This window comes from Cutaneotrichosporon oleaginosum (genome assembly GCF_008065305.1).
Source record: "Cutaneotrichosporon oleaginosum strain ATCC 20508 chromosome Unknown ATCC20508_contig01, whole genome shotgun sequence".
Classification (NCBI taxonomy): domain Eukaryota; kingdom Fungi; phylum Basidiomycota; class Tremellomycetes; order Trichosporonales; family Trichosporonaceae; genus Cutaneotrichosporon; species Cutaneotrichosporon oleaginosum.
In genome coordinates this window covers 2,674,237-2,695,950 of record NW_027072170.1, presented here as the reverse complement: position 1 = coordinate 2,695,950, position 21,714 = coordinate 2,674,237, and the positions used below count along the sequence as shown (strand labels likewise).

General features: G+C 60.9%; 13 protein-coding genes across 13 annotated transcripts; 10 read left to right on the top strand and 3 right to left on the bottom strand.

Annotated features, from left to right (window-relative positions):
• Nucleotides 1-73: 73 nt before the first annotated feature.
• On the bottom strand, nucleotides 74-3,025 carry COLE_01090 (uncharacterized protein; the record flags this gene model as incomplete). The annotated part of the gene is made up of 4 exons (XM_018426371.2): nucleotides 74-180; nucleotides 237-1,333; nucleotides 1,366-2,537; nucleotides 2,570-3,025. 4 exons carry the CDS (start codon nucleotides 3,023-3,025, stop codon nucleotides 74-76), a joined length of 2,832 nt encoding a protein of 943 aa, XP_018281765.1.
• Nucleotides 3,026-3,589: 564 nt separating this feature from the next.
• On the top strand, nucleotides 3,590-4,473 carry COLE_01089 (mitochondrial 54S ribosomal protein mL46; the record flags this gene model as incomplete). Its single annotated transcript, XM_018425711.2, has 3 exons — nucleotides 3,590-3,626; nucleotides 3,668-4,242; nucleotides 4,294-4,473. 3 exons carry the CDS (start codon nucleotides 3,590-3,592, stop codon nucleotides 4,471-4,473), a joined length of 792 nt encoding a protein of 263 aa, XP_018281766.1.
• Nucleotides 4,474-4,667: 194 nt separating this feature from the next.
• COLE_01088 (uncharacterized protein) lies at nucleotides 4,668-5,447 on the bottom strand (the record flags this gene model as incomplete). The annotated part of the gene is made up of 1 exon (XM_018419607.2): nucleotides 4,668-5,447. The coding sequence occupies one exon, from the start codon at nucleotides 5,445-5,447 to the stop codon at nucleotides 4,668-4,670; it is 780 nt and encodes a 259-aa protein (XP_018281767.1).
• Nucleotides 5,448-5,576: 129 nt separating this feature from the next.
• Nucleotides 5,577-7,338, top strand: COLE_01087 (uncharacterized protein; the record flags this gene model as incomplete). Its single annotated transcript, XM_018422099.2, has 6 exons — nucleotides 5,577-5,646; nucleotides 5,682-5,881; nucleotides 5,935-6,336; nucleotides 6,460-6,626; nucleotides 6,663-6,867; nucleotides 6,919-7,338. The coding sequence occupies 6 exons, from the start codon at nucleotides 5,577-5,579 to the stop codon at nucleotides 7,336-7,338; spliced, it is 1,464 nt and encodes a 487-aa protein (XP_018281768.1).
• A 329-nt stretch (nucleotides 7,339-7,667) lies between these two features.
• Nucleotides 7,668-8,532, top strand: COLE_01086 (uncharacterized protein; the record flags this gene model as incomplete). Its single annotated transcript, XM_018422100.2, has 3 exons — nucleotides 7,668-7,871; nucleotides 7,998-8,194; nucleotides 8,226-8,532. The coding sequence occupies 3 exons, from the start codon at nucleotides 7,668-7,670 to the stop codon at nucleotides 8,530-8,532; spliced, it is 708 nt and encodes a 235-aa protein (XP_018281769.1).
• Nucleotides 8,533-8,719: 187 nt separating this feature from the next.
• COLE_01085 (uncharacterized protein) lies at nucleotides 8,720-10,063 on the bottom strand (the record flags this gene model as incomplete). Its single annotated transcript, XM_018419608.2, has 4 exons — nucleotides 8,720-9,770; nucleotides 9,807-9,918; nucleotides 9,968-9,998; nucleotides 10,040-10,063. The coding sequence occupies 4 exons, from the start codon at nucleotides 10,061-10,063 to the stop codon at nucleotides 8,720-8,722; spliced, it is 1,218 nt and encodes a 405-aa protein (XP_018281770.1).
• A 561-nt stretch (nucleotides 10,064-10,624) lies between these two features.
• On the top strand, nucleotides 10,625-11,017 carry COLE_01084 (uncharacterized protein; the record flags this gene model as incomplete). Its single annotated transcript, XM_018425920.2, has 1 exon — nucleotides 10,625-11,017. One exon carries the CDS (start codon nucleotides 10,625-10,627, stop codon nucleotides 11,015-11,017), a length of 393 nt encoding a protein of 130 aa, XP_018281771.2.
• Nucleotides 11,018-12,494: 1,477 nt separating this feature from the next.
• On the top strand, nucleotides 12,495-13,237 carry COLE_01083 (uncharacterized protein; the record flags this gene model as incomplete). Its single annotated transcript, XM_018419609.2, has 2 exons — nucleotides 12,495-12,791; nucleotides 12,827-13,237. The coding sequence occupies 2 exons, from the start codon at nucleotides 12,495-12,497 to the stop codon at nucleotides 13,235-13,237; spliced, it is 708 nt and encodes a 235-aa protein (XP_018281772.1).
• Nucleotides 13,238-13,343: 106 nt separating this feature from the next.
• Nucleotides 13,344-14,000, top strand: COLE_01082 (uncharacterized protein; the record flags this gene model as incomplete). Its single annotated transcript, XM_018425131.1, has 2 exons — nucleotides 13,344-13,765; nucleotides 13,814-14,000. 2 exons carry the CDS (start codon nucleotides 13,344-13,346, stop codon nucleotides 13,998-14,000), a joined length of 609 nt encoding a protein of 202 aa, XP_018281773.1.
• Nucleotides 14,001-14,871: 871 nt separating this feature from the next.
• COLE_01081 (uncharacterized protein) lies at nucleotides 14,872-16,418 on the top strand (the record flags this gene model as incomplete). The annotated part of the gene is made up of 5 exons (XM_018422101.2): nucleotides 14,872-14,956; nucleotides 15,012-15,034; nucleotides 15,078-15,127; nucleotides 15,217-15,280; nucleotides 15,366-16,418. The coding sequence occupies 5 exons, from the start codon at nucleotides 14,872-14,874 to the stop codon at nucleotides 16,416-16,418; spliced, it is 1,275 nt and encodes a 424-aa protein (XP_018281774.1).
• Nucleotides 16,419-17,389: 971 nt separating this feature from the next.
• On the top strand, nucleotides 17,390-18,469 carry COLE_01080 (uncharacterized protein; the record flags this gene model as incomplete). The annotated part of the gene is made up of 2 exons (XM_018420194.1): nucleotides 17,390-17,537; nucleotides 17,571-18,469. The coding sequence occupies 2 exons, from the start codon at nucleotides 17,390-17,392 to the stop codon at nucleotides 18,467-18,469; spliced, it is 1,047 nt and encodes a 348-aa protein (XP_018281775.1).
• Nucleotides 18,470-18,767: 298 nt separating this feature from the next.
• Nucleotides 18,768-19,638, top strand: COLE_01079 (uncharacterized protein; the record flags this gene model as incomplete). Its single annotated transcript, XM_065626122.1, has 3 exons — nucleotides 18,768-18,826; nucleotides 18,987-19,317; nucleotides 19,390-19,638. 3 exons carry the CDS (start codon nucleotides 18,768-18,770, stop codon nucleotides 19,636-19,638), a joined length of 639 nt encoding a protein of 212 aa, XP_065482616.1.
• A 169-nt stretch (nucleotides 19,639-19,807) lies between these two features.
• Nucleotides 19,808-21,370, top strand: COLE_01078 (uncharacterized protein; the record flags this gene model as incomplete). The annotated part of the gene is made up of 2 exons (XM_018421161.2): nucleotides 19,808-20,059; nucleotides 20,093-21,370. 2 exons carry the CDS (start codon nucleotides 19,808-19,810, stop codon nucleotides 21,368-21,370), a joined length of 1,530 nt encoding a protein of 509 aa, XP_018281777.1.
• Between the last annotated feature and the right edge of the window lie 344 nt (nucleotides 21,371-21,714).

Genomic DNA, 21,714 nt, shown 5'->3' with positions numbered 1-21,714 from the left:
CGTTGGCTCGAGTCCACATGTGCAGTGCTATACAAGAGACGTATCTCCTCTCGGTACCGGGTGCAACTCGGCCTTAGTTCATAAAAGTCCCAGACTTGTTGCCACTCTTCGGCTCACTCGGATTCGAAAGTGGCCGACGGTTACCCGAGGTCTTGGATGACGCTGCTGCTCCCGCCCCCGCTGCCTATCAGCATGCCTCCAATAATCGTGCCAAATGCTGCCCGAATGTCACTCACCCTTCTTGGCCTTGGGCTTCTCCTTCTTCTTGCCCCGCTTTGCTGTCTTGTCAGCAGACGATGATGTCGGCTGGTCCAGCAAGTTGCCCTCGGCAGCGTAGTCAAACGCGGGAATATCCTCCGCCTTGATCTTTTTCTTCGCCTTCTTTTCGGGTGCAGGTGAACCCTCGGCAGTTTCAGGGCCGGAATGTGATTCTACCTTGACCTTGTCCTTCCTGCTCTTCTTCTGCTTGCGCACAGCAACCACACCATCGGCGTCAACAGTCGGCCCTCCCTTGGGCGCCGACTTGGCGGGTGCATCTCCGCCAACGGCGGCAGTGGCCCCGCTCTTGCCTTTGCTTGTGCTCTTGCTCTTGCTCTTGCCGATGGACGCGGAGGTGGAGGTCTCGTCGGCTTTCGTAATCTTCCGTTCTTCCGCCGGCACAAACGCGACCGTTTCGGGCTCGACACCTTGGGTGGGCACTGCTGGGTTGATCGCGGGGAGCTCAGGCGGTGACTTTTGGAGAGCGGAATGAATTGTAGACTGCACGGAGGCGAAACCGGGCGACTGCCCGCGTTTGTTACGCAACAATGCCGCCTTCGGCGCCTTGTCAAGCGTGCGCCCAAACAGTGACGAGGACGGCGCCGATGCGGACGCCGGACTTGACGCCGGAGATGCCTGCGTCTGAAGCGTCGCGCCAAACAGAACCGAGGTCGGCGCCGTCTTCTGGACAGCCTGCTTGCCGCCGATGAGATCAGCCCAAACGTCGACAGTCGTGTGAGGCTTCAGGCGCTTAGGCGCCGGCACCAACTTGGAGGCTTCTGCCTTCTTCGCCGCGGTTGACACCGACGTCAAGCCAGAGGGCTTCTGCACGATCGAGTGCGTGGCCGAGGAGGGCAGCGACGACTGGGCTTCGAGGCCCGATGCGGATATTCCTTTATCAGGGCGCTTTGAAGCCTCCTCATAGTCTCGGATGCCAGCGGCAATGACGCCGAGAATCTCGTCCACTTGAGGCAGGAGGGCGGGAGCCTGCTTGCCCAGAACGCGTGCAAGCACCTCGGGCCGGGTCGGTGGCGTCTGGGCGAGGAATATAACGGTATGGTTAGGAAGGATGTAACTAAGGTAAGCTTTGATTGACCCGGTACGCACTGAGGGCTCTCATCCAGCTCCCGTGCAAGCGCGTCACGCCAGCGGTGGAGACGCTTAAGGATATATCCAGCCTTCTGCTTGATAGCATCGGCCTTGCCAAGCTTCTTCGCCATGTTCTGCCAGCCCATCGGTCCTGATCCCGTTTGTTCATTGTAGCTTTCGCGGACGTAGAGCTTAAGGGCGGTCTCAGCGGATAGGTCAAGGACACGGCGGATACCACTTTGAGGGTTGGGCTTGGGAGTGGAAGCACCATCGCTCCCCTCTGCCCCTTCTGCAGCAGGCGAAGTCGTTCTCGACGAGCGGGTGATGAGGGCGTTTCTGAGGCGGTCGTACACGTATAAGAGGAAGTGCGTGTCGGCGCGCGCGTAGAACAACATCTCCTTCGGAAGCGGGCGAATACGCCAATCGGCCATCTGGTACTTCTTGTCGGCCTGGAAGTCACAATACAGTTGAAGCAGGCTGCTCAGCGACATCTTGGGGAAGTCAAGGGTCTTGGCGGCGTGGAAGGTGTCGAACAGGTTAACGACGTAGATATCGAAGTCTTGCTGAAGCCACACAATGTCCGAATCAGCTCCGTGGAAGACTTTGATGATTGAGGGATCAGCCAATACCCCACCCAGCTTGTGCTCTCGAAGCTCCGAGCGGAGGGTGAGAGCGTCGATCACCCAGTCTTGCTCGCGCGTGCTGACTTGGATCAAACAAGTGAATCCGTAGTACGACCGAGTCTGGTGGTGTTCAAGATCGAAAGCAATCTCCTTGGCTTTGAGCAACGTCTCCGTAAGAGCGGCCAGGCGCTCGGGCGTATCGACAAACTCAAAGGGAGTATCTTCGAATGACTTGGGCATGATGGCCTCGCGCTCGAGGAACATCGAGGTAGGGTAGGGAAGGTGGCGTGTTTCGTAGTAATAGGGATGCTGGCGCGCTTTTTCCCGCCGCTCACGTCTAAGACGCGAGCTCGGCGTACCATCATCCTCGATAGGCTCGTCCTCCTCCGACCCAACGACATAATCCAGAGGCACCATCGCGTGATGTTTCTCCTTCAGCGTGGGCTTCCACGGAGGAAGGTCGGCAGAGTTGTCGACGCCGTCCGCGAACAGCAGCTGGGGCTTTTGGATATCGCGGTCGAGACGGAGGCTCATAGATAGGTGTTGGTTATGGGCTGGCCCAGGGAGCTAACGTCAGCAGTCCCCCTGGTGGCACTCACGTTCTTCATAGCCTGAGAATTGGGCGCGACATCGATCGCCGCCTTTTTCCGCGCGCCGTTGGCCTCATCAATGTGCGTATCAGCATCTTCAAGGAGCGAGTCCACGTGGTCCACCACTGTCGACTGGAAACTGTCAACGACATCGTCCTCATCAGCGAGCTTGCGTCGTGCCTTGACTCGCGTCGCCTTGTTGGCTTTAGGCTGGCTATCAACTGTGAGTTGAAGGAGGCTGTCCGCGAGCTTTAGGACACGATCACCCGACGCGTCGATCCCCTTCGCAAACTTGCGGTCGAGAGTGCGGTGGAACATCATGTCCGATTTGTCTGGAAATTCAGCGGCGTGGGACGTGCTGGCTTCAAGCGCCTTTGTCATTGTATCGACAAATGTCGCAAACTCAGACGGTACATGCCTCGCCGGCCGCGTCGACTCGGCGGGGACATCCTTCTTCGACGCCATGGTGGTGGGGAGTAAGGGGGGTTGTGGAGCGCAGCAGTCAGATTTGTACCAGAGATTGCGAGTGAATTTCTTGGAGGGTATCCTTTGTGAGCCAGCCGGAAGCTCTGAAAGCTCGCAAGTGGATGTTGAGGTAGACGTGGATATCAGTTCGCGAGGCGGCGGTGAGGGTGATGCGCGAGGAAAGTGCCGGAGACCGAACGGTATAGTAGGAGGTGCCTTGCGGGAGGGGAAGGAGGATGATTTCGCGACTTTAGGAGCCAACGACCGCAGCACTTCACTTCCCCTTATAGGAGACGAGCGTGGGGTGATGGTGAAGAGGTCGAGGGGAAGTGTAGAACAGAAGCGTTGAGTACGATGGGAATGGTGACGAGCGCGGTGTTCGTAAGTCGCCCTCCACCGGAGTGCAACCTCCAAATCTTTGGTGGCGAATAACGTGTTGTTATGTAAAGGCCTCCACTTTCTGCCCAAAAGCTTCCGCTGCATCGTCTCCGACGCCAAAAGTGTGAACCTCCGTCCATCTTCACCTCCGAGGTCGTTTGCAACCCCGTCTCACCCCGCAATACCATGTTCGCTTCGTCCAGGTCAGGACCCTCTAGGCAAGGTGCGCAGCACGCGTTTTTTGGTATACTTTACTAAATGTAGTTCTCCGCCGGGGTCTTGCGACGGCCACCACCACCCCGCCTCCCATCACCGCCTCCGTCCTCCTGTCGCGCCACGCGCTCCTGACGCCGACGCCCAAGCCCCTCGCCAAGGCGTACTACGAGTACCAGACGAAGCTGCGACACGCGCTGTCCAACCCCGTTCCCACCGACTTTTACTTCAAGCCTGGCTCGCTTGCGCTGCGGCGTTTCTTGGAGTCGGAGCACGCAACCGAGGAGAAGTTCTACGGCACAAAGGTCGCTGGACCAAAGCCCGAGCTCGGCGAGGTGCAGCCAGAGCCACCGCTCGAGGAGAAGGCGCGCGATCACTGGGAGAAGGCGGACGCGAGCCGCGGCGAGCGCTCCCTCGAGCGCTTCCCGGAGGAGGAGGTGTTCTGCCTAGTGCAGGCGAACGGCAAGTGGACGTTCCCTAGCACATCGCTGCAGGCTGGAGAAGGGCTGGACGAGGCCGTGACCTCGCGCATCACGGGTGTGAAGGGTCAGCTCAATGGGCAGGGGATGGACACTTGGCTCGTGACGCGCAAGCCCGTTGGCGTTGTGCGGAACGGCGAGGAGAGGGTGAGTCCGATGCTGCATGAAGTGAAGACGAACTCGTTCCGCTAACACCAGAACTTCTTCCTCCGCTCGCACATTCTTGCTGGCGAGCCCAAGCCCACAAAGGAGTCGGGCTACTCGAACTGGGCGTGGCTCACGCGTGAAGAGGTTGAGGAGAGGCTGCGGACACAGGGTGACGACAAGCTCTGGGACAGTGTCAAGGGCATGTTCGGCGTGGGCAGCGAGCAGGAGTAGAGCTCTACAGCATATGCATATCACCGTTGCACAGGAGGAGCGAGCTCGGGAGTGCAGCGACAAGCTAACGAAACGACTCAGCAGAGCTACAATCCGCAGTCATGTGCGTAGCGCGCGGAAGATCCGCTCTAGTGTGCTGGTATGCTTTGAGATAATGTGCTCAAGGAGGCGGCAGAGGGGCGGCAGTTTTAGGCTCAGGTCGATGGCTGAAACGTGCGTCCTCTATCACCTGTCGACCGCTCGGAGCGTCGCGCGCTGTGTGCGCGTCTTGAGACGAGCGGCGGCCAGTGCGCCGTGGAAGGACTCCGACCTCGTTGTCGGCGCCAGTGTCCCCGATGAGCGGGTTGCGTATTGGCAGATGTGATGGGGTGCAACGAACTGGCGGGTACGCGCCGGGGAGATGTGAGATGTGGAGGGCGGTAGTGAACCCGGTCGCGCCACGGTTGCTTGGGCGCTATCGGTCCGCGCTCATCGTGATCGTGACTTCGTTGCCCTTCCATAGCCATCTGCGCAGCATGTGCGCTGCCTCCGCCCGCGAGCCATGCTCTGGTTCGGTGAGGATGTAGAACACGGTGGCGAGGAGGAAGACGAGGATGATGGCAACAGAGCCGGAGCGGCGGAGAGAGCTGGTAAGTGCGGCGAGGCCGCCGCGATCGCCGGGCTGGGGAAATGGGACGAGCTCGTCGACGAGACTGGGACGCATCTGGCCGTGATTGAGATCGATGGTAGTGATGTTGCAAGAGGGAGATGGTGGCGACGTGGGCTGAGAGCTGAGGGAAGGCACAGGGTGTGTGCGGAGGGCGCGAGATGCGAGACCACGACGCGACGCGACCACAATTGTAGGAGGACCACTCAACCACACTGTTTGAAAGAATAAAAAGTGTGGCCTCGACTTCCTCGTCCCGCTGTTTCATCGAGTCCGCTGGTGAGCAGGATACCTCGGCGTCGGAGACTTGCCTCGTCATCTCGGACATTTCACCGGATCGATCCGTCGTATTTTTGTTTTTGGCTCCACGGCACGTGCTTGGCAATTTCCGCCCCGCGAACCTTCTTCACGACTTCTCTCTACCTCTCAGCACTCGCACTCGGTAAGGCGCAACATGATGGCGATGCTGCGGCGCGCGGCCGTCGTCCTCCCAATCGCCTGGACTGGCGTCTGGCTAGGATACTACGGTGAGTCACCGTGCCTTGTCCACCGCTGACCGCAGCATACACAGATACGCTGCGGCGCTCGCACATCCGCTCGCGGAACAAAGAGCTTGACTCGGCGCTCTCTACGCTTGGGGTTGACAGACGGGCTCCGGCGAGCGAGGAGGAGAAGGAGGCGATCAAGAAGCGCTTCTCGAGCCTCCGCTTTGCCGGGCGGTACTGGAATCCATATGTCGAATGGCGCGAGCAGGGCGCTTGGGTGAGTAGTAGGGCCGGAGACCGGAGAAGGGGGAGCGACTGGGCTGACGGAAGGAATGGGCGTGGTGGAAGGTCATCCTGTCCACGCTCAATGGCAAGCTGTTCTACTTTGATGGCGACCTGCCTGCCGAGCGGCCCATTCCCGATCTGCCTGTTGAAACGCCTGACTTCGCCCTGCTGTACGGCAAAGACGCGCGGGTCCACATCCCGGTCTCGACCGACGAGGGGGAGAAGGAGAATGTGCACGGCAATGGCTACGCCAACGAGCACGCAAATGGGCATGCAAACGGAACCGCTCAGACCAACGGACATGCCAATGGGCACGCAAACGGACATGCAAACCACGCCGATGGGCACGCATATCGACACGCCCTTCCTCCAGCGCAGACAATGCGTCACCGTACCCACCGCGGCGGCGCCGACATTGACATCACAGACAAGCTTACGATTACCTGGGTGAGTCCCAGTGGCATGGGGGTGGCTTCACATGTGGAAAACTTCATTTGCCACTCGAGCCTGCTGGACCCGGAAGTGGGGTTGCAGTCTTAACCCTTCCTGGGCCATATTCACTAACGATAGATGGGCCAGTCTACTTCCTATGTTACACTAGACAAACTGGCCATTCTCACCGACCCCGCACTGCAGGACCGCACGATCCCCTCGACACTGGCACCGCAACGCATTCGTCCAGCGCCATGTACATACGAGGACTTGAAGCGCGTCGACCTGGTTCTTGTTTCTCACAAGTGAGTATGGGACTCAACACTGTTTGCTGACTCCAGCCATTACGACCACCTCGACCCTCAGGCTGTCGTCGAACTCGGTGACTCATGCGAATGGGTCGTGCCAATGGGCGCCGGGGACTTCTTGCGCGAGCTGGGCGTCACCCGCGTGACGGAGCTCGACTGGTGGCAGGAGAAGAAGCACACCCTGCAGCGTCCCGGAGAGAAAGACCGGACGTACACGATTACTGCTGTTCCTGTGATGGTGAGTTCCACCTTTCCGGCATTTGTTCTTGGAGCGTTTCGCCAACAGCAGCACTGGTCGGCGCGCTCGCCAGCGGATACCAACGCAACTCTATGGTCTGCTTTCCACGTCAAGAGTGACACTGAGAAACCTCGTTCCTTCATCCACCTCGGCGACACCGGCTACTCACCTACACTCTACGAGGCTGTAGGTCGCGTCCTCGGGCCAGTCGACCTAGCGGCCATCCCGATAGGCTCGTACGAGCCGAGGTGGCACATGCACCTTCAGCACACGGATCCCGAGGGCGCGGTGCGTATGGCGCTTAACCTCGGCGCCAAGAAGAGCATCGGCGTGCACTGGGGCACGTGGATCATGTCGGACGAGGCGTATAATATGCCACCGATCGACCTTGCCAAGGCGCGCGAGAAGTATGGCGTGAGCGAGGACGCCTTCAGCACTGTGCCTGTGGGGAAGACGGTCGTCGTAGAGTAGTGTATTAGAGTGCAGGTGTAGATGTATCATTGCTCTGTGAATGTGACGACCGTGATGGGGGATTTCAGACACAATGCCAAGTAGACACCGTCTCGCCATCAGTAATCTTCAGAGCTTTAGCTCTCCGCCTCAAGCCTTCGGGCACTGTGTATCTCTGCTGTCAGAGTGTCCAGAGTCTATGCATTGCTTGCATTGCAGCTGCCCTCCGCCTTGTTTGGTTCCCGAACCCGACACAACCGCTCCTTAATCGGCCCCCCCATTCCGCATCGATGACATCTGCAGCAATCGACTGCATCGCCATCCACCACGTCCACATACCCACATCGACCATGTCGTGGGATAACGCACGGCGACATGCGCGCGCCCTCGAGTCGGCGCTCGACACCAAGCTCGCATCTTATTCGCGCCTCGCGGCCGACATTGCAGGCGGCGGCCGTTTCGGCGGGCCCAGCCGTGACGTGCTTGCGCAGGAAGAGGAGGGCGTCGGCGGACACCGGCTCGTCGAGGAGGAGGTCGAGGAGTTGCTGGAGAAGGTGAGGATATGCTTCCTGATCTGCGCCCGCTCCTCTCATCTTGCCGCTCCTTCGACGAGCTTGCTTTGCTCTGCTCACTTCTGCGGCGTCGCTCATGAGCCGCCCAGCCGCCACTGCTGACACCAGCTGGAACAAGCAATCGACGACCTCGCAGCCCAGATGAACTCGCCGAGCCAGGCGCCGTCCGCGTCGATGCAGCACGCGGCACAGCGGCACCGCGACAACCTCGACGACTACCGGCGCGAGTTTGGCCGCGTGCGCGCCGGCGTCGAGGCCGCGCTCGCGCGCAGCAACTTGCTCGGCAGTGTGCGGAAGGACATTGAGTGAGTGCGGCGCCGGACACGCTCACGCCAGCGACTACAAGTCGGGCCTGTCGTCGCAGACGGACGCGCTGCTCGCGGACCGCGGGCGCATCGACTCGAGCCACCGCATGCTCGACGAGACGCTCAACCAGGCGTATGCGACGCGCGAGGATTTCGCTCAGCAGCGCGGCATGCTCGCCTCCATCGATGCGCGGATGGGCGGCGTCGTGCAGCAGATGCCGGGGATCAATCGCCTCATTAGCATGATCTCGACGCGGCGGCGCCGCGACACGTTCATCCTCGGCGGCGTCGTAGCTTTCTGCGTTCTCGTACTCATTTGGTACTTGTTCGGTTGGTAGTGGTAGGAGTGGGTTGGTAGGAGTACGAGGAGCATACGAGGACAATCAGCACACCGAGGTGAGCGAGCACTCATAGAGGTGTACAACATTAGTGCAATGTAATGCACACTCGCCGCGATGTGGTACGGGCAGCTGCTTCCATACGACGCACTACATCTGCACAACTCTACATGCTACAACAGCGACACTAGTAGTCGTCACCACGCGAAACGACCTCCTTGCACGTCGGGCGGAGGAGAATGGTGTGCTCAAACTGAGCCGTCTGCGCCCCGGGTGCGTGATCAACAAGCGGGGGATAGTCGGAGAGAATGCCCTCGCGCACAAGCGTGTTTAGGCCGAGCAGGTAGTTCTTCTCGCCGACGTGCTCGAGGTAGCGGCGGCAGAAGGGGAGGGTGCCGAAGTTGGCTTTGATGCTCTTAAGGAGGTTCTTGGCCGACTGGTGACGCAGGGTGTAGTTTGCCGGCTGCTGCGGTGAGAGCGCGTAGTGGCTGCACGTGCCGTCCTCGTCGACACGGCCGTTGCCCGTGCTTCCGAACGTCTCAATCGCAAAGTACTCGCCCTCCTCCATGCGAGTCGTGTCCTTTGCTGCGCCAAACTGCTTGACAATCGGCACACTCTTACCGGGAATGCCGTCGTGCCCGCCGTGGATAGTGTAGGGGACGATGCTGTGTCCGTTCAGGTTGCGGATCGACTTGACGGGGTACACCTTGCCGTTGACCTCGACCTCGTAGCTCTCCATGACCTCCTGGATCTGCTCGCCGATGTCACACAGTCGCACATCAATCCCCGCCGCAGCGATACCGGTGTTCGTCGCGTCCTTGACCGCCTCAAGCAGCTTGTCCCACGTCGGCTCCCAGTTGAGGGTAAACGCCGAGTCGACGATTCGCCCCTTGACGTGGACACCAAAGTCGACCTTCAGCACGTCGCTTTTCTGCAGCACCTTGGTGTCCCCGGGGTTGGGCGAGTAGTGCGCCGCAACCTCGTTCGTGCTCAAACCTGTTGGGAAGCCAATGCCCGCCTCGAACCCATTCTCCTCGACCAATGCACGAGTGCCGTTCTCGATCATGTCGGCAATCTCAATCATGGTCATGCCTGGCTTGATGTTGCGCGCCGCATACTGTCGTACTTGCCGGTGAACCTCGGCCGCCTTGCGGATATTCTGATATGTGTCCGTGGGGTCCTCCTGCGCCAGGCGCTCCTTCTCGCGCATTTCTTCGGATGTAATACGGGATGTGGTGCTAGTGTCAGTTGGTAATCGGCCAGCCAAAGCTCACTCGTTCTTGTACTCGACCTCCTCGCCGACAGGGTACACGCCGTTGCGGAAGATCTTGCTCAAGCCAACGCGGGGGGGCTCAGATTGGACCATAGCGACCTTCTTCTTTTTGGCTGAGGGTTAGACTTATGCCGCAGCAGACGATATCATTGAAGCTCACGCTTTTTCTTCTTCTTCTTCTTCTTTTGCGCATCTGGATGTTAGTTGAGCGACCTTGACGGACTGGCCACTCACCTCCTGCCGCTCCATTTGCCCCATCCTCGTCGTCGTCCTCGCCGTCGTCGTCTTCGACCTCGTCAGGCTTCTTGTCCTCCTCCTTGTCTTCAATCTTAAGGTCTTCCATCTTAGGGACGGCGACTGGCGCCATGATTACACTCTGATAGTCAGCCTCTGTCAAAGTGCACTGGCTGGGATGATCTCTCAGGTCAAAGTAGTTGTCTGCTGCGGAGGGTCTTAAGCTCCTCGAGAAGTCTAACATATCGTGATTGACGACATCATTGAGAATGGGTGGGAAGGGGATTGGGAGGAAGACATACACTGATACACTTGCGTCTAGAGAATAGCGTAGCGAGGGCTGCGGGGCCAAGCTCGGGCGATGTGAGAGGGATGAATGAGTAGTTGATGTTGAAGAGGAACAGAAAGACGAGAGACGGAATACCGAGTGGATGCTCGGCGCGAGGAGCAAGTGCCGACCGTGGCTCTCGCAGCGCTCACAGCGTGGTCGAAAAGTTGCCGCCGCCTCAACCAACTGCATTCCGTCATCACCTCCGCCTCCACTCTTCCACCTCGGATTCTCGGACTCCGTACGAGTCATCCACCATGGCCGCCGTCTCCTTCTCCTACGCCCTCGAGCCGCCTGCCGGCATCACTGCCCCTGCCGAGCCCAAGGCTGCCAAACACTCCTTCCCCGTTGTTCCAGGCGCCGGACGCTCCGCAACCGAGGCGTACTACACCGCCGCGTCGGCAGCGCTCAAGAGCGCGCAGGCACAAGCCAACGAGGTGTTCTCGGCGTGGAAGGACGCGGTCGGCGATGCTGAGAAGCATAAGGAGAACCCAGGGAACGTTGGCAAGGGGCAGGGCAAGGCTTCGCGCATGATGGCCGCGAACAAGGCCGCTGAGGCCGCATTTGATGCGCAGGAGGAGGACGAATCTGATGAGGACGGCGTCGATCTCGCAGAGGCAGGCGCTTGTGAGTTGCCTTGTTGTTGTTAGAGCTAATAAGAGAAATGTCAGGCCGAACGATCGGCGCCGTTTACATGGAGCCAGCGGTGGCACTCGACCGTACCCGCTTCTCGCAGAGCTACAGAGCTACAGTTTGCAGCATGGCATCAGGACTTCGACAGTGTCCATGACCAACCAGAGGCGATGGCGTTGTCGCATTGAGAGTCGGTCGGTGATCGGCGACGTGCAGCAAGACTGCCAAATCGGCGAGAAGCGGCGCTGGGGACTACGACAGGATGCACCACTTCACTACTCTTAACTTACAATGATGCAGGAGCCTCGGCCCGCGCGTTTCCAGACCTGCATCTTGCTGATGGCCTAACCCGCCGCTCTGGCGGAAGGTGTCCATTCAGCAAATACGACGGGTTTTGCCAGGCGGTGACGGCATGGCCCTCCAAAGCTACGAGTCTCTGATGTGAGTATTTGCTATCGAGAAGAGCAGCTCCGTGTGCATTTCCGTGGCTCGCAAGGTGCATGTCATGAGAAGGCTGTTAAGCTGGGCTGCATTGCGATCTACGAATGGTCAAGCATTGCGATTTGGACAGATCATGTGACTTGGGGAAGAAGGTGTTTGGCTCGTCTTATCTCTCATTCTTTCTCCAACTCTCACTTCTGAATTCAACATCTCTCTCTCAACATCTCTCTTTCAACATCTCTCTTTCAACATCTCTCTCTCGAAACTCTCTCTGTCTCTCTTTCTCTCTTTTCTTCTCATTATCTCTCTTCCCATTGACCATTTCTCATCTCTCCGCTGCAGATCCGCGGCCTCTCGATCTCTTTCTCTCTTAGCAACCCCCCACGCCGCTTGCTCCTTCCTCATTCTTCCCGCTTCCCACTAACCATACGTCGACCAACCCCTTGGTCAACCCATTAATAACAATGTAGGCCCCGTTTGTAGGCCCTCAGCCGCCGCGTCTTCCTGCACAACTCCAGTTTTATGCTAGCACCGACATTAGTATAGTGGTTCCCGTGGGCCCGAGCAACATCAAAGACGCGCTGTTCTCCCATCGCCTCTTCCCTAACCTGTTCCGGAGCCCAGCTCCACATCACAGCAGCAGTAGTAGGTTATGTGCGGCCCACTCAACCTCGGGACGTTCTCGGGCTGACGTGGAGACAAGCGCAAGGCATCCGACCGCAATTCCCGCGAGCCGACCGCAGGCGATCGTGCCATGGTTGCTCTTCTGGCGCAGTGCGAGCCTCCCGAACTTCAGGTGACGTACGATCCTGACCTCAACGCAAAGGTCGCCTCCGCTCTCGAGCGGCGTCTTGGGCCAGCGGCCACGGTGGGAGCCTACTCCGAAGCACTCGCAGACGCTCATGTTTGCGTTGCTGCGTGGAATTTGATGGCGCGCCACTCCACACAGCCTGCCAACGAGCCGGTATCACACCAGCCCGAGGTTTTGTTCTGTGCGGCTGTCCTTGCCCACCTGTCTCCCCTAGCAACACTATTGCTAACTGCGACGCTATCATGACCGCGGGTGATGCTGGGCAGTCTGCGGTTGGCCGGCGCCGGCGCCGGTGGGGTCCTGCACCTCTTGTTGGTTCGGGCACAGCGGATCTCGCAGTGCTCGATGGCCGTGCCGGCATGGAGTGCAAGGAGACCAGCTCGCTCAATCAACTGATCATTGAGACCCTCGTACAGGCTTCGCCAACCTGGCCAAGTGCGAAGATCAACATTATCTCGCGGGCCTTGCCTGGTAGGCCGGAGCGCAAGCTGCCCTCGTCCCTTGTTTTCTCTGTGGACCAGGTGATGCGCATCGGGCAGGCGAGTCTGGTCGCGAGTCGTCGTTGACCCTCTAGATTTTTCGGGAGATGCACGCGAACCATTGGGACTACTTAATGTCGGTGGACGACTCCGCCTATGTCCTTTACGAGTTGAGGGAGCGCAACCACCTCATCGTTGGAGACGCCGTCGCTCGCCATGACTCCAATGCCCGCGCGTCACTCCCTCTCCTGGGAGTCATGGTGGCACTCATGTGTGACGAACCCACAGGCCAGGCGTTACGTGCGTCTCGGTTCATTGAGAGCAGATCGAACCGAGCGGAGACGTCCATTCATGGGGCTTCTGCGCCCAATAACAATATGGGGTTGGACGGAATCCCCGGGGCAAGTTTAGGGCAGGACAGTACCACCCCGTCCGCTGCCGGCGACAGCCTCGGGTCCGGCGCGCCAGTTAACTGGTCGTGTTTTAACTCTGTGAGTTACATGTGAGCTCACGCGATCTGGCATACAGCCAACGCACCTTGCCATCGACTTCTCCCTTCTTAGCATCAATACATGCCCAATCCGATTCGCCCGCATGAAGGCAGACTCAGATATGACCAACAGTGACGCAGGCTCCACTCTGAACCCCCAACTGCGACGGCCCCGGCTGGTTGGCGAGTCGTCCACGGGCCCAACGACACCACCCGAAGGCGAGATCACTGAGCCCGTTGTTCACGTTGGCAGGCGTCTCGGTCGAGGGCGCACAGGTGAAACATTCTTTGGTTTGTTAGCGGACGTGCCTGCGGCCATCAAGGTCGCCCACGCTCAAGAGGCCCAAGAGGAATTGCGACACGAGACAAGCTTTTACGCGGGCCCGCTGCGCGAGCTCGAGGGCGACGTTGTGCCCCATTTCGTGGGGCTCTACGAAGGTGTCTGGAACAGCGGAAGAGTCCTCGCTGCTGTCATGGAGTACGTCGGCGAGCCGATTGGAGTCGACGAGGACATGGCATGGGGCTGGTTCTCCCTTGAGGATCGGTAAGTAATGCTTACTCTTCTCGAGTCTCGAGTCTCCACTGACACCAGCACGGCGATCCGCACGCTATACCGGAAGCTGCACGAGAAGGGCGTGTCGCACGGCGACATGAGGATGGCGAACACGATGCGCGCTGCAGACGGCAAGATCCGTCTTGTGGATTTCGCTGATGCGATGACGGAGACCCTGGAATCGGAGGCCAATGTAGCCGACTTTTATCTCGGACGGCACGAGTAGCCTACCGCGATTGATGGGCCGGGGAGTGTTTATTGATACGGGCACATGTGTCGAGTACATTCGTGATGGTACTTGTTTGACCGTGTTACATGTGTGTGTGCTGTAGTTTTGTTAGTAGGTGTTGTAGGGCAACTCATATGTCTTTAGCACGAAATAAGGAGAGTCGCCGCCACTGGATCCAAACCCGAACACCGAGGCGGTATTGTCGCGACATGAGAGGATCATCGTCGGCGGTGCTCGGCCCCACGGGCAGCGATTAAATCGCTCCACGGCCGTATGGAGGCCCGTTGCGCGTCCATCCTGAGACCTGGCGCTTGCTGTGGTGCTGCGTACAGGCACGACGGCGTTGGGCTGGCTGGCATGGCTGGGGACGATGCATGGCGCTGTCATTGGCATGCGTTGGCGAGATCGAGCTGTCGATTGGCGTTGCTTAGCGGCCGTGTATCCGCGGGAGGTTGATCCGAACTCTCTTGACCCCCCCGTACGAGCGGTGCCTCGCGATTCTCGCCAGCCTCGCCTCCCCGACGGTAAACGATTGCCCTCGCTACAAATCGCCTATGTAAGTAGATCAGTAGAGCGCCAGCCAGCATACTCTGTTCTTGAGCCTATGGAATGAACGCATGCATGCAATGAAAGAGACGAGTGGACAAGTACAAGGTTGCCCCGCTTAACGCGCCAATCGGTGTGGTATATGCCATGTCCCCGAGTCCCTTGCAAAAGGATAATTCCTCTCCGGCCCCTTGCCCCACACGTCCCTTTACACCGTCACAATCTATATAGCCCACTTCCGCACCTTTACTCTCTCTCTCTCTCTCTCTCTCTCTCGCTCTCGCCTCTCATCCTCTCCTCTCCTCTCTAAACTTCTCCAGCCATGTCTGCCCTCGCTGCTCTCCGTCCCCTCGCCCGCGCTTCGGTCGCCCGCACCGCTGCCGTCCGCACCATGGCCTCCTCGTCCAGTGAGTACCCCGGTTATTACCCCGCTTGGCCCGGAAACACCGCTGACAGCACCAGAGTTCGCGACTTACAACTGGGAGGTGAGCAGCAACCATGCTGCCGGTGGTCACGTCTAACATCTAGGACCCTCTCAACATGAACTCGCTCCTTACCGACGAGGAGCTCGCCATCCAGTGAGTAGAATGGGGATTTATCCGATATACAGTTACAGTAGTGGGGCGTGGAAGGGCCTACCCGGATATCGCAGACGCTAACGGCACAGGGAGACTGCCCGCAATTACGCGCAGGCTGAGCTTCTCCCCCGTGTCACTGAGGCCTACCGCAACGTGAGTGGCTCTCAGGCCCGCGACCAGTGACCGGTATATCGGGATCTCGGTGTTCGCTTCAGATGCAGATGGCTAACGCTCGCAGGAGACCTTTGACAAGGACATCATGACTGGCATGGGCGAGCTCGGCCTCCTCGGCCCTACCATCCAGGGCTACGGGTGTGCCGGTGTCTCCAACGTCGCCTACGGCCTCATCGCGCGTGAGGTCGAGCGCGTCGACTCGGGCTACCGCTCCATGATGTCGGTGCAGTCATCGCTCGTCATGCACCCCATCAACGAGTTCGGTACAGAGGCTCAGAAGGAAAAGTACCTGCCCAAGCTCGCTAAGGGCGAGTGGGTCGGCGCCTTCGGCCTCACCGAGCCCAACCACGGCTCGGACCCCGCGGGCATGGAGACCACCGCGACCAAGACCAAGGATGGGTGGGTTCTCAACGGCTCCAAGACCTGGATCTCCAACGCGCCCGCCGCAGACGTCTTTGTCGTTTGGGCTCGTGAGGTCGTGGACGGGCAGAAGGGCAAGATCCGTGGCTTCGTCCTTGAGAAGGGCGCTGAGGGTCTCTCGGCTCCCAAGATCGCGCACAAGCTTGCCCTCCGCGCCTCGGTCACCGGCTCCATCTTTATGGACAACGTTCAGCTCGGTGAGGACGCCCTTCTCCCCAAGTCTGGCGGTCTCGGCTCGCCTTTCTCGTGCCTCAACTCGGCCCGCTTCGGCATCTCGTGGGGTGTGATGGGTGCGCTTGAGGACTCGATCGCCCGTGCTCGCGACTACGCTCTCGAGCGCAAGCAGTTCGGCCGTCCCCTCGCCTCGTTCCAGCTTGTCCAGAAGAAGCTGGTCGACGCCCACGCCACCGCCACCCTCGGCCTCCTCGGCGCGCTCCAGCTTGGTCGCCTCAAGGACCAGGACGGCCAGTGGTGCCCCGACATGATTTCGCTCATGAAGCGCAACAACTGCGGCAACGCGCTGCAGCAGGTCCGTGTCCTCCTCGACATCTTCGGCGGCAACGCCTGCTCGGACGAGTACCACGTCGGCCGCCACGAGGCCAACCTGCAGGTGACCAACACTTACGAGGGTACCTATGACATCCACGGCCTTATTCTCGGCAAGGCTATGACTGGCATCGCTGCCTTTGCCAACTAGACTAGACTGCTGTGTCGTTTTGTGTCTCTCGTCCCTCCATCTCATTAGTTGTGTCTAGCACTTGGGCTGTGGGTCATGTATAAGTATTGCTGCGTTTGTTCGAGGTGCAGTAGATTGTTGCGTATGCGATCAACTCGACTGGTGCATGCTCTCAGGTGCTGGCTGATGTCATCATATCATGCTCTCCTCTCCCACGGTGGCAAGCTTCGGTCGGATTCCAGGCACGCACGCGCCTTTGGTTCGGCTGTCTCCTCCCGAAATGTCCACAACCAACACTCTTCGTTCATCGACTCTCTCTCTCTGCCCCCCCTCGCCTCGCCATGGCCCTCCTCCGTCCCAGGCATGGCTTGGGAGTAGTGAGCCGCCCCTCCGTGGCCTCTTCCTCGCGTGCACTGGCGCGCCACATCCGGACAGGCCCCTCACCAGATCGCGCCTCGGACCCCGACAAGGACGAGGATGGCCCGGTCATTGCGCTCGGCGGCCCACCACCCCCTCCGCCCCCGCCACCAGAAACGCCGCCCGCTTACTCATACACCAACGGTTACGCGACGCGTCCTGATGCACCAAGGTACAGCGCCCCAGGCTACAGCGCTCCGTTGCCCGAGGTTCCACGCCACGAACCACCTCGGGACGACACCCCCACCTACCCCCCTCACACCGCTCGCTATCAGCCCCCACCAAAGCTCGAGCGTGACAATGAAGGGGTTGCTCCTGCTGACGTCCGCGTGAAGGTGGAAGGCGCGCCGCGCGCCGAGGACAGGCCGCCCGAAGTACCGCTCCTTTTGTCCGCCGACGCACCGCCAGCAACCGTCCCCCGGCTCGCCCCTCCTTCCCCAGACGCCGATACCCCTGAAACTCCCCAAGCCTCCTCCTCCCCTTCCGACTCCGCCTCGTCCCCGGAATCCACAACTCCCTCAAAGGAGGAGTGGGAGCGCAAGTATGAGGAGCTGCAGGCCGCGTACCAGAAGAAGATGGCAGAGCTGCGTGCAGCGATGGACGAGCGGATGAAGAAGTTGGCGGTGCAGACGGGGGAGACGCTTGCGCTCGTTAGCCAGAAGGTCAACGAGGTGACAGGCTACCGCGAGGTCGAGCGGCTCAAACAGAGCGTCAAGGACCGGGGTGGGTTACACCATGCCTTACAGCCGCTGACAGCAGAACAGGAGATCAAGGAGGGACGAGAGAGCGTGCGCGAGGCCAAGAGGGCATATGAGGAGGCGGTTGCGACGCTCTCCAGTACGCAGCAGAGCGTAAATGCGCTGCTGGAGAGAAAGCACAGCTGGAGTGACCAGGATGTGGCGACCTTCACCAAGCTCGTGCGCTCGGACCACGCCTCGCGGGCCGCAGTAGCAAGCACCAACGACGCGCTCAAGAACGCCGAGCTGGCCGTCGACAAGGCGTTCACCGGCCTCATGCAGTCCATCCTGGAGCGGTACCACGAGGAGCAGGTGTGGAGCGACAAGATCCGCTCCGTGAGCACCTGGGCACAGGTCGCGGCCCTCGTGGCGAACTTGATTGTGTTCATGAGCGCAATCGCGTTCATCGAGCCATGGAAGCGCCGGCGTCTCGTACAGGGCCTCGAAGAGCGGGTGAGCGGGATGATGGGGCGCGTCGAGGGCGAGATCCAAGGACTCGCGGAGAAGGTGGGCGAGCTCGACTCGAAGATCGCCGCGGCCGCAGTCGCAGCCGTGACCGCCACGCCCTTTGAACCAGTTGTCGACGTTCGTGCGGGCGGCGAGGCGGTGGGTGAGGGCGAGGCGGCGCTGGCCGGCGAGTCGGCGCAGCAGGCTGAGGCGGTCGCTGCCCTCGTCAACAGCCTCCTCGCGGACGCGTTGGAGGGCGACGTCCCGCTCGCCCCGTCGTCGCCGCTAGAACAGGTCGCGGAGGGCGAGTCATACCCTGCCCGCGCATTACAGTGGACCGCGGCACAGCTAAGCCACGTCGCTGCGCCGAGCGCCGAGCGCGACCTCGCTGCGGCGGGGTTGCTGGGCGCCGTGGCGGGCGTCGCGGTGCTGGGGATGTGCTCGCTCGTCGCGGGCCTGCTTAGATCATAACCACCCATTTAGAATCATGCACAGCATTAGCATTGGCCCGGGGCTCTCTGTGTATGCTCTTCACCCCTCCAGCATACGCGTATACTCCAGTCGGCGCTTCCAACTCTTGAGATCCGAGAGAGATCGCACCTAGCAATATTCCCGGTGGACGAAATCCGATGCACGTGATATCCGCGGTGCGGCTATCCGGAGTCCGGACCGGTCCCCCGCGGCAACTGCAGGCAATGCTTCAGGCCCTCCCCATCAACATCAAGAAACGAGCGATTCTTGGCTTTCATCTCTCACACGACAAGCCAAGATGGACGACTACGCGAGCACCAAGCCGCTGTTGATCGTGGTGATGGCGAGTGCTAGTTCGCAGCAGCAGCTGACAGCAGGGACCGGCCTCCTGGTGAGTGGAGCCGCACTCTTTGGCCTCCATGACCTTGAAAGAGCAAAGACTTGGGAGGAGCGTTTCTCGCGGAGACCCGGCTTTCTGAGCCATCTTTCTGCCTCTTACACTTTCCGCTGACACCAGCGGCAAGTCCACGATCGGCGCCAACCTCGCCCGCGACCTCGGCATCGCTTTCATCGATGGCGATGCGCTCCACCCGCCCGCCAACGTCGCCAAGATGAGCGCCGGCAACCCGCTCAACGACGCCGACCGTCTTCCATGGCTCCAGATCATCCGGGCGACAGGCATTCACGAGTGCCGTGCAGCGTGGGAGAAGGGGGACGGCCGCGTGCCGGACCAAGAGAGGGCCGAGGGCAAGCTCGGCCGGCCGGCGTGTGTCATCGCATGCTCGGCGCTCAAAAAGTCCTACCGCGACATCCTGCGGGGGCACACTGAGACGGGGCCGGAGGACAAGGTGAGTCGGCGCGCGGCGGTTTGCGGGAAATACCGCATCGGAGCCGGGCCTCGAGGCCATCGCTCACCCCAGCCTGTGATGAAGACCATTTTCGTGTACTGCAACGGATCGCCGGAACTGCTTGCGGAGCGCATTGCTGCGCGCCAGGGGCACTTCATGAAGCCACAAATGCTTGCGTCGCAGCTCGCGACGCTGGAAGATCCGACGGCGGAGCCGGGAGTCGTTGACGTCGATATTTCAGCAACGCCGGAAGAGGTTTCGAGCCGTGCGCTGAGCGGCACACGCAAGGTCGTGGCGGACATGGACTCGCGAGGCGAGTGATGCTACTTTCCTCTCATAGAATCTTGCATGCATGGGCTCGGCGTCATGGACATGACGTGGGCGATGGTACGGTGCTGGAGCGGTGGCGTAGTGGAATGTCCTGAGCGCCGTTGGCCGACCTAATTTCGTTTCCGGCCCGACGGTCCCGACCATCTTTGCATCACCCACCATGCCACCCCGCTCCGTCGCCGTCGTGGGCGGTGGCCTCGCGGGCCTCACCGCCGCGTACCGTCTTGCATCGCGCGGTGCGCGCGTGACGCTCCTCGAGCCCTCCCGCATCGGCGGGTGGGCGCAGACGCAGACATACCCTGTCTCCTTCGACCGTGACGGACGACATTACAAAGGCGAGGTGACGCTCGAGGCCGGACCCCGCTCGATCCGCCCGCGCGGCGGTCCCGGCGCCCCGGCAATGCTGCAGCTTGTGAGACCCGCTCGCTTTGTTCGCTGACGCCAGATCCACGACCTCGGCCTCGATGACCGCATCGTGCCCATCCCCAACGACCACCCCGCGGCTAAGAACCGGTACTTGTACGATCCTGACCGCGGGACGCTGTCGGCGGTGCACGCCTCGCCCTTGGCGCTGTTCAACCCCCGTACAGCTCCGGCGGTGCGACAGCTGATGCTCGCGTTCGCAATGGAGCCCTTCCGCCGCTCGCGGCCGCCAAAGGGCGACGAGAGCGTCGCCTCGTTCTTCACACGGCGCTTCGGCGCCGACGTCGCGCGCACAGCCTCGGCGTTCGTGCACGGGATCTACGCCGCCGACCCCGCGCATCTCTCCCTCCGCTCCGCGTTCGGGATCCTGCACGCGGCCGAGAAGAAGGCCGGCAGCGTCGTGCTCGGCATGCTCCGCGGCCCGCGGCCCAAGGCCGAGGTCGACGCGGAGACGGCGGCGTGGGCCGCCATCGGGCCCCTCGGCAAGGCGCGAGAGGGGTGGAGCATGTACGCTCTGCGCGGGGGGATGGGGCAGCTCATCTCGGGACTGGAGGCGCGGGCGCGGGACGCCGGCGTCGAGTTCCGGAAGGCGCGTGTGCTCCGCCTCTCCCCCGACTCGCGCGTCAACGTCGAGACGAGCTACGGCCCGCTGCGCGTCGACCATGTCGTCGCGGCCCTCCCCCCGCCGCGGCTGCAGCGCGTCCTCTCCGCGCCGCTCCCCCACCTCTCCGCGAACCCGTCGACGACCGTCGGCGTCGTCAACGTCGTCCTCCCCCTGCCACCGAAGGACGTGCACCCCAACGGATTCGGATATCTCATCCCTCGCGGCGGCCATAATCCCGAGGGCGCGCTCGGCGTCATCTTCGACAGCACCGCGCTGCCGGGCACCGACGAGGGCGGGCTCGAGGGCGCCGTCACCAAGCTCACCGTCATGCTTGGTGGCCCGCACTGGTCGAGCTACGGCGGCGTGCGCGTGCCGGCGCACGACGACGAGCTCGTGCCCCTTGCGTTGGCGCATCTCCAGCGCGCATTCCCGCACCTCGACGGCGTGCACCCCCTGCTCACCGTCGCCAACCTCAACCACGCTTGCATTCCCACGTATGCGCCGGGCCACGGCGCACGTCTGCGCGAGCTGCACGAGGCGATTGGGACTGGGCCGTGGGCTGGCCGCCTTAGCGTCGTTGGGGCGGGATACGGTGGCGTCAGCGTAAACGATTGTGTGCTCGGCGCTGATCTCGTGGCGAAGAGCTTGGACGAGGGGACAGTGACGGGCCTCGAGCGATGGGCTGAGTGGGAGTAGCACGCAGCGGCCCGGCTGACCTGCATCGAGCACTGCATGTAGCGTAGCATTATAGAATTATAGTAGCATTGCATACATCTCATCTCATGTGCGTCGGACATCGCGGCCATCACCCCGGTCGTCATTGGTGCCGGAGCGCGACGGGAGCAATTTCGGTGGGAGTTGACATCCGCCCTCATCCGCTCGTCACCATCACTCTCCTCCCCACCACTGCGAAAATGGCCGACAAGTCCCAGGAGCAGGTCGTCCGCGCCCCCGAGGAGGGGACGTCTGTTGAGGTGCGTGGTGACGTCTGAGACAGGGCAGTGGAGAGGGGAACAGCGTTGCGGGCGAAGTCGCGCGGC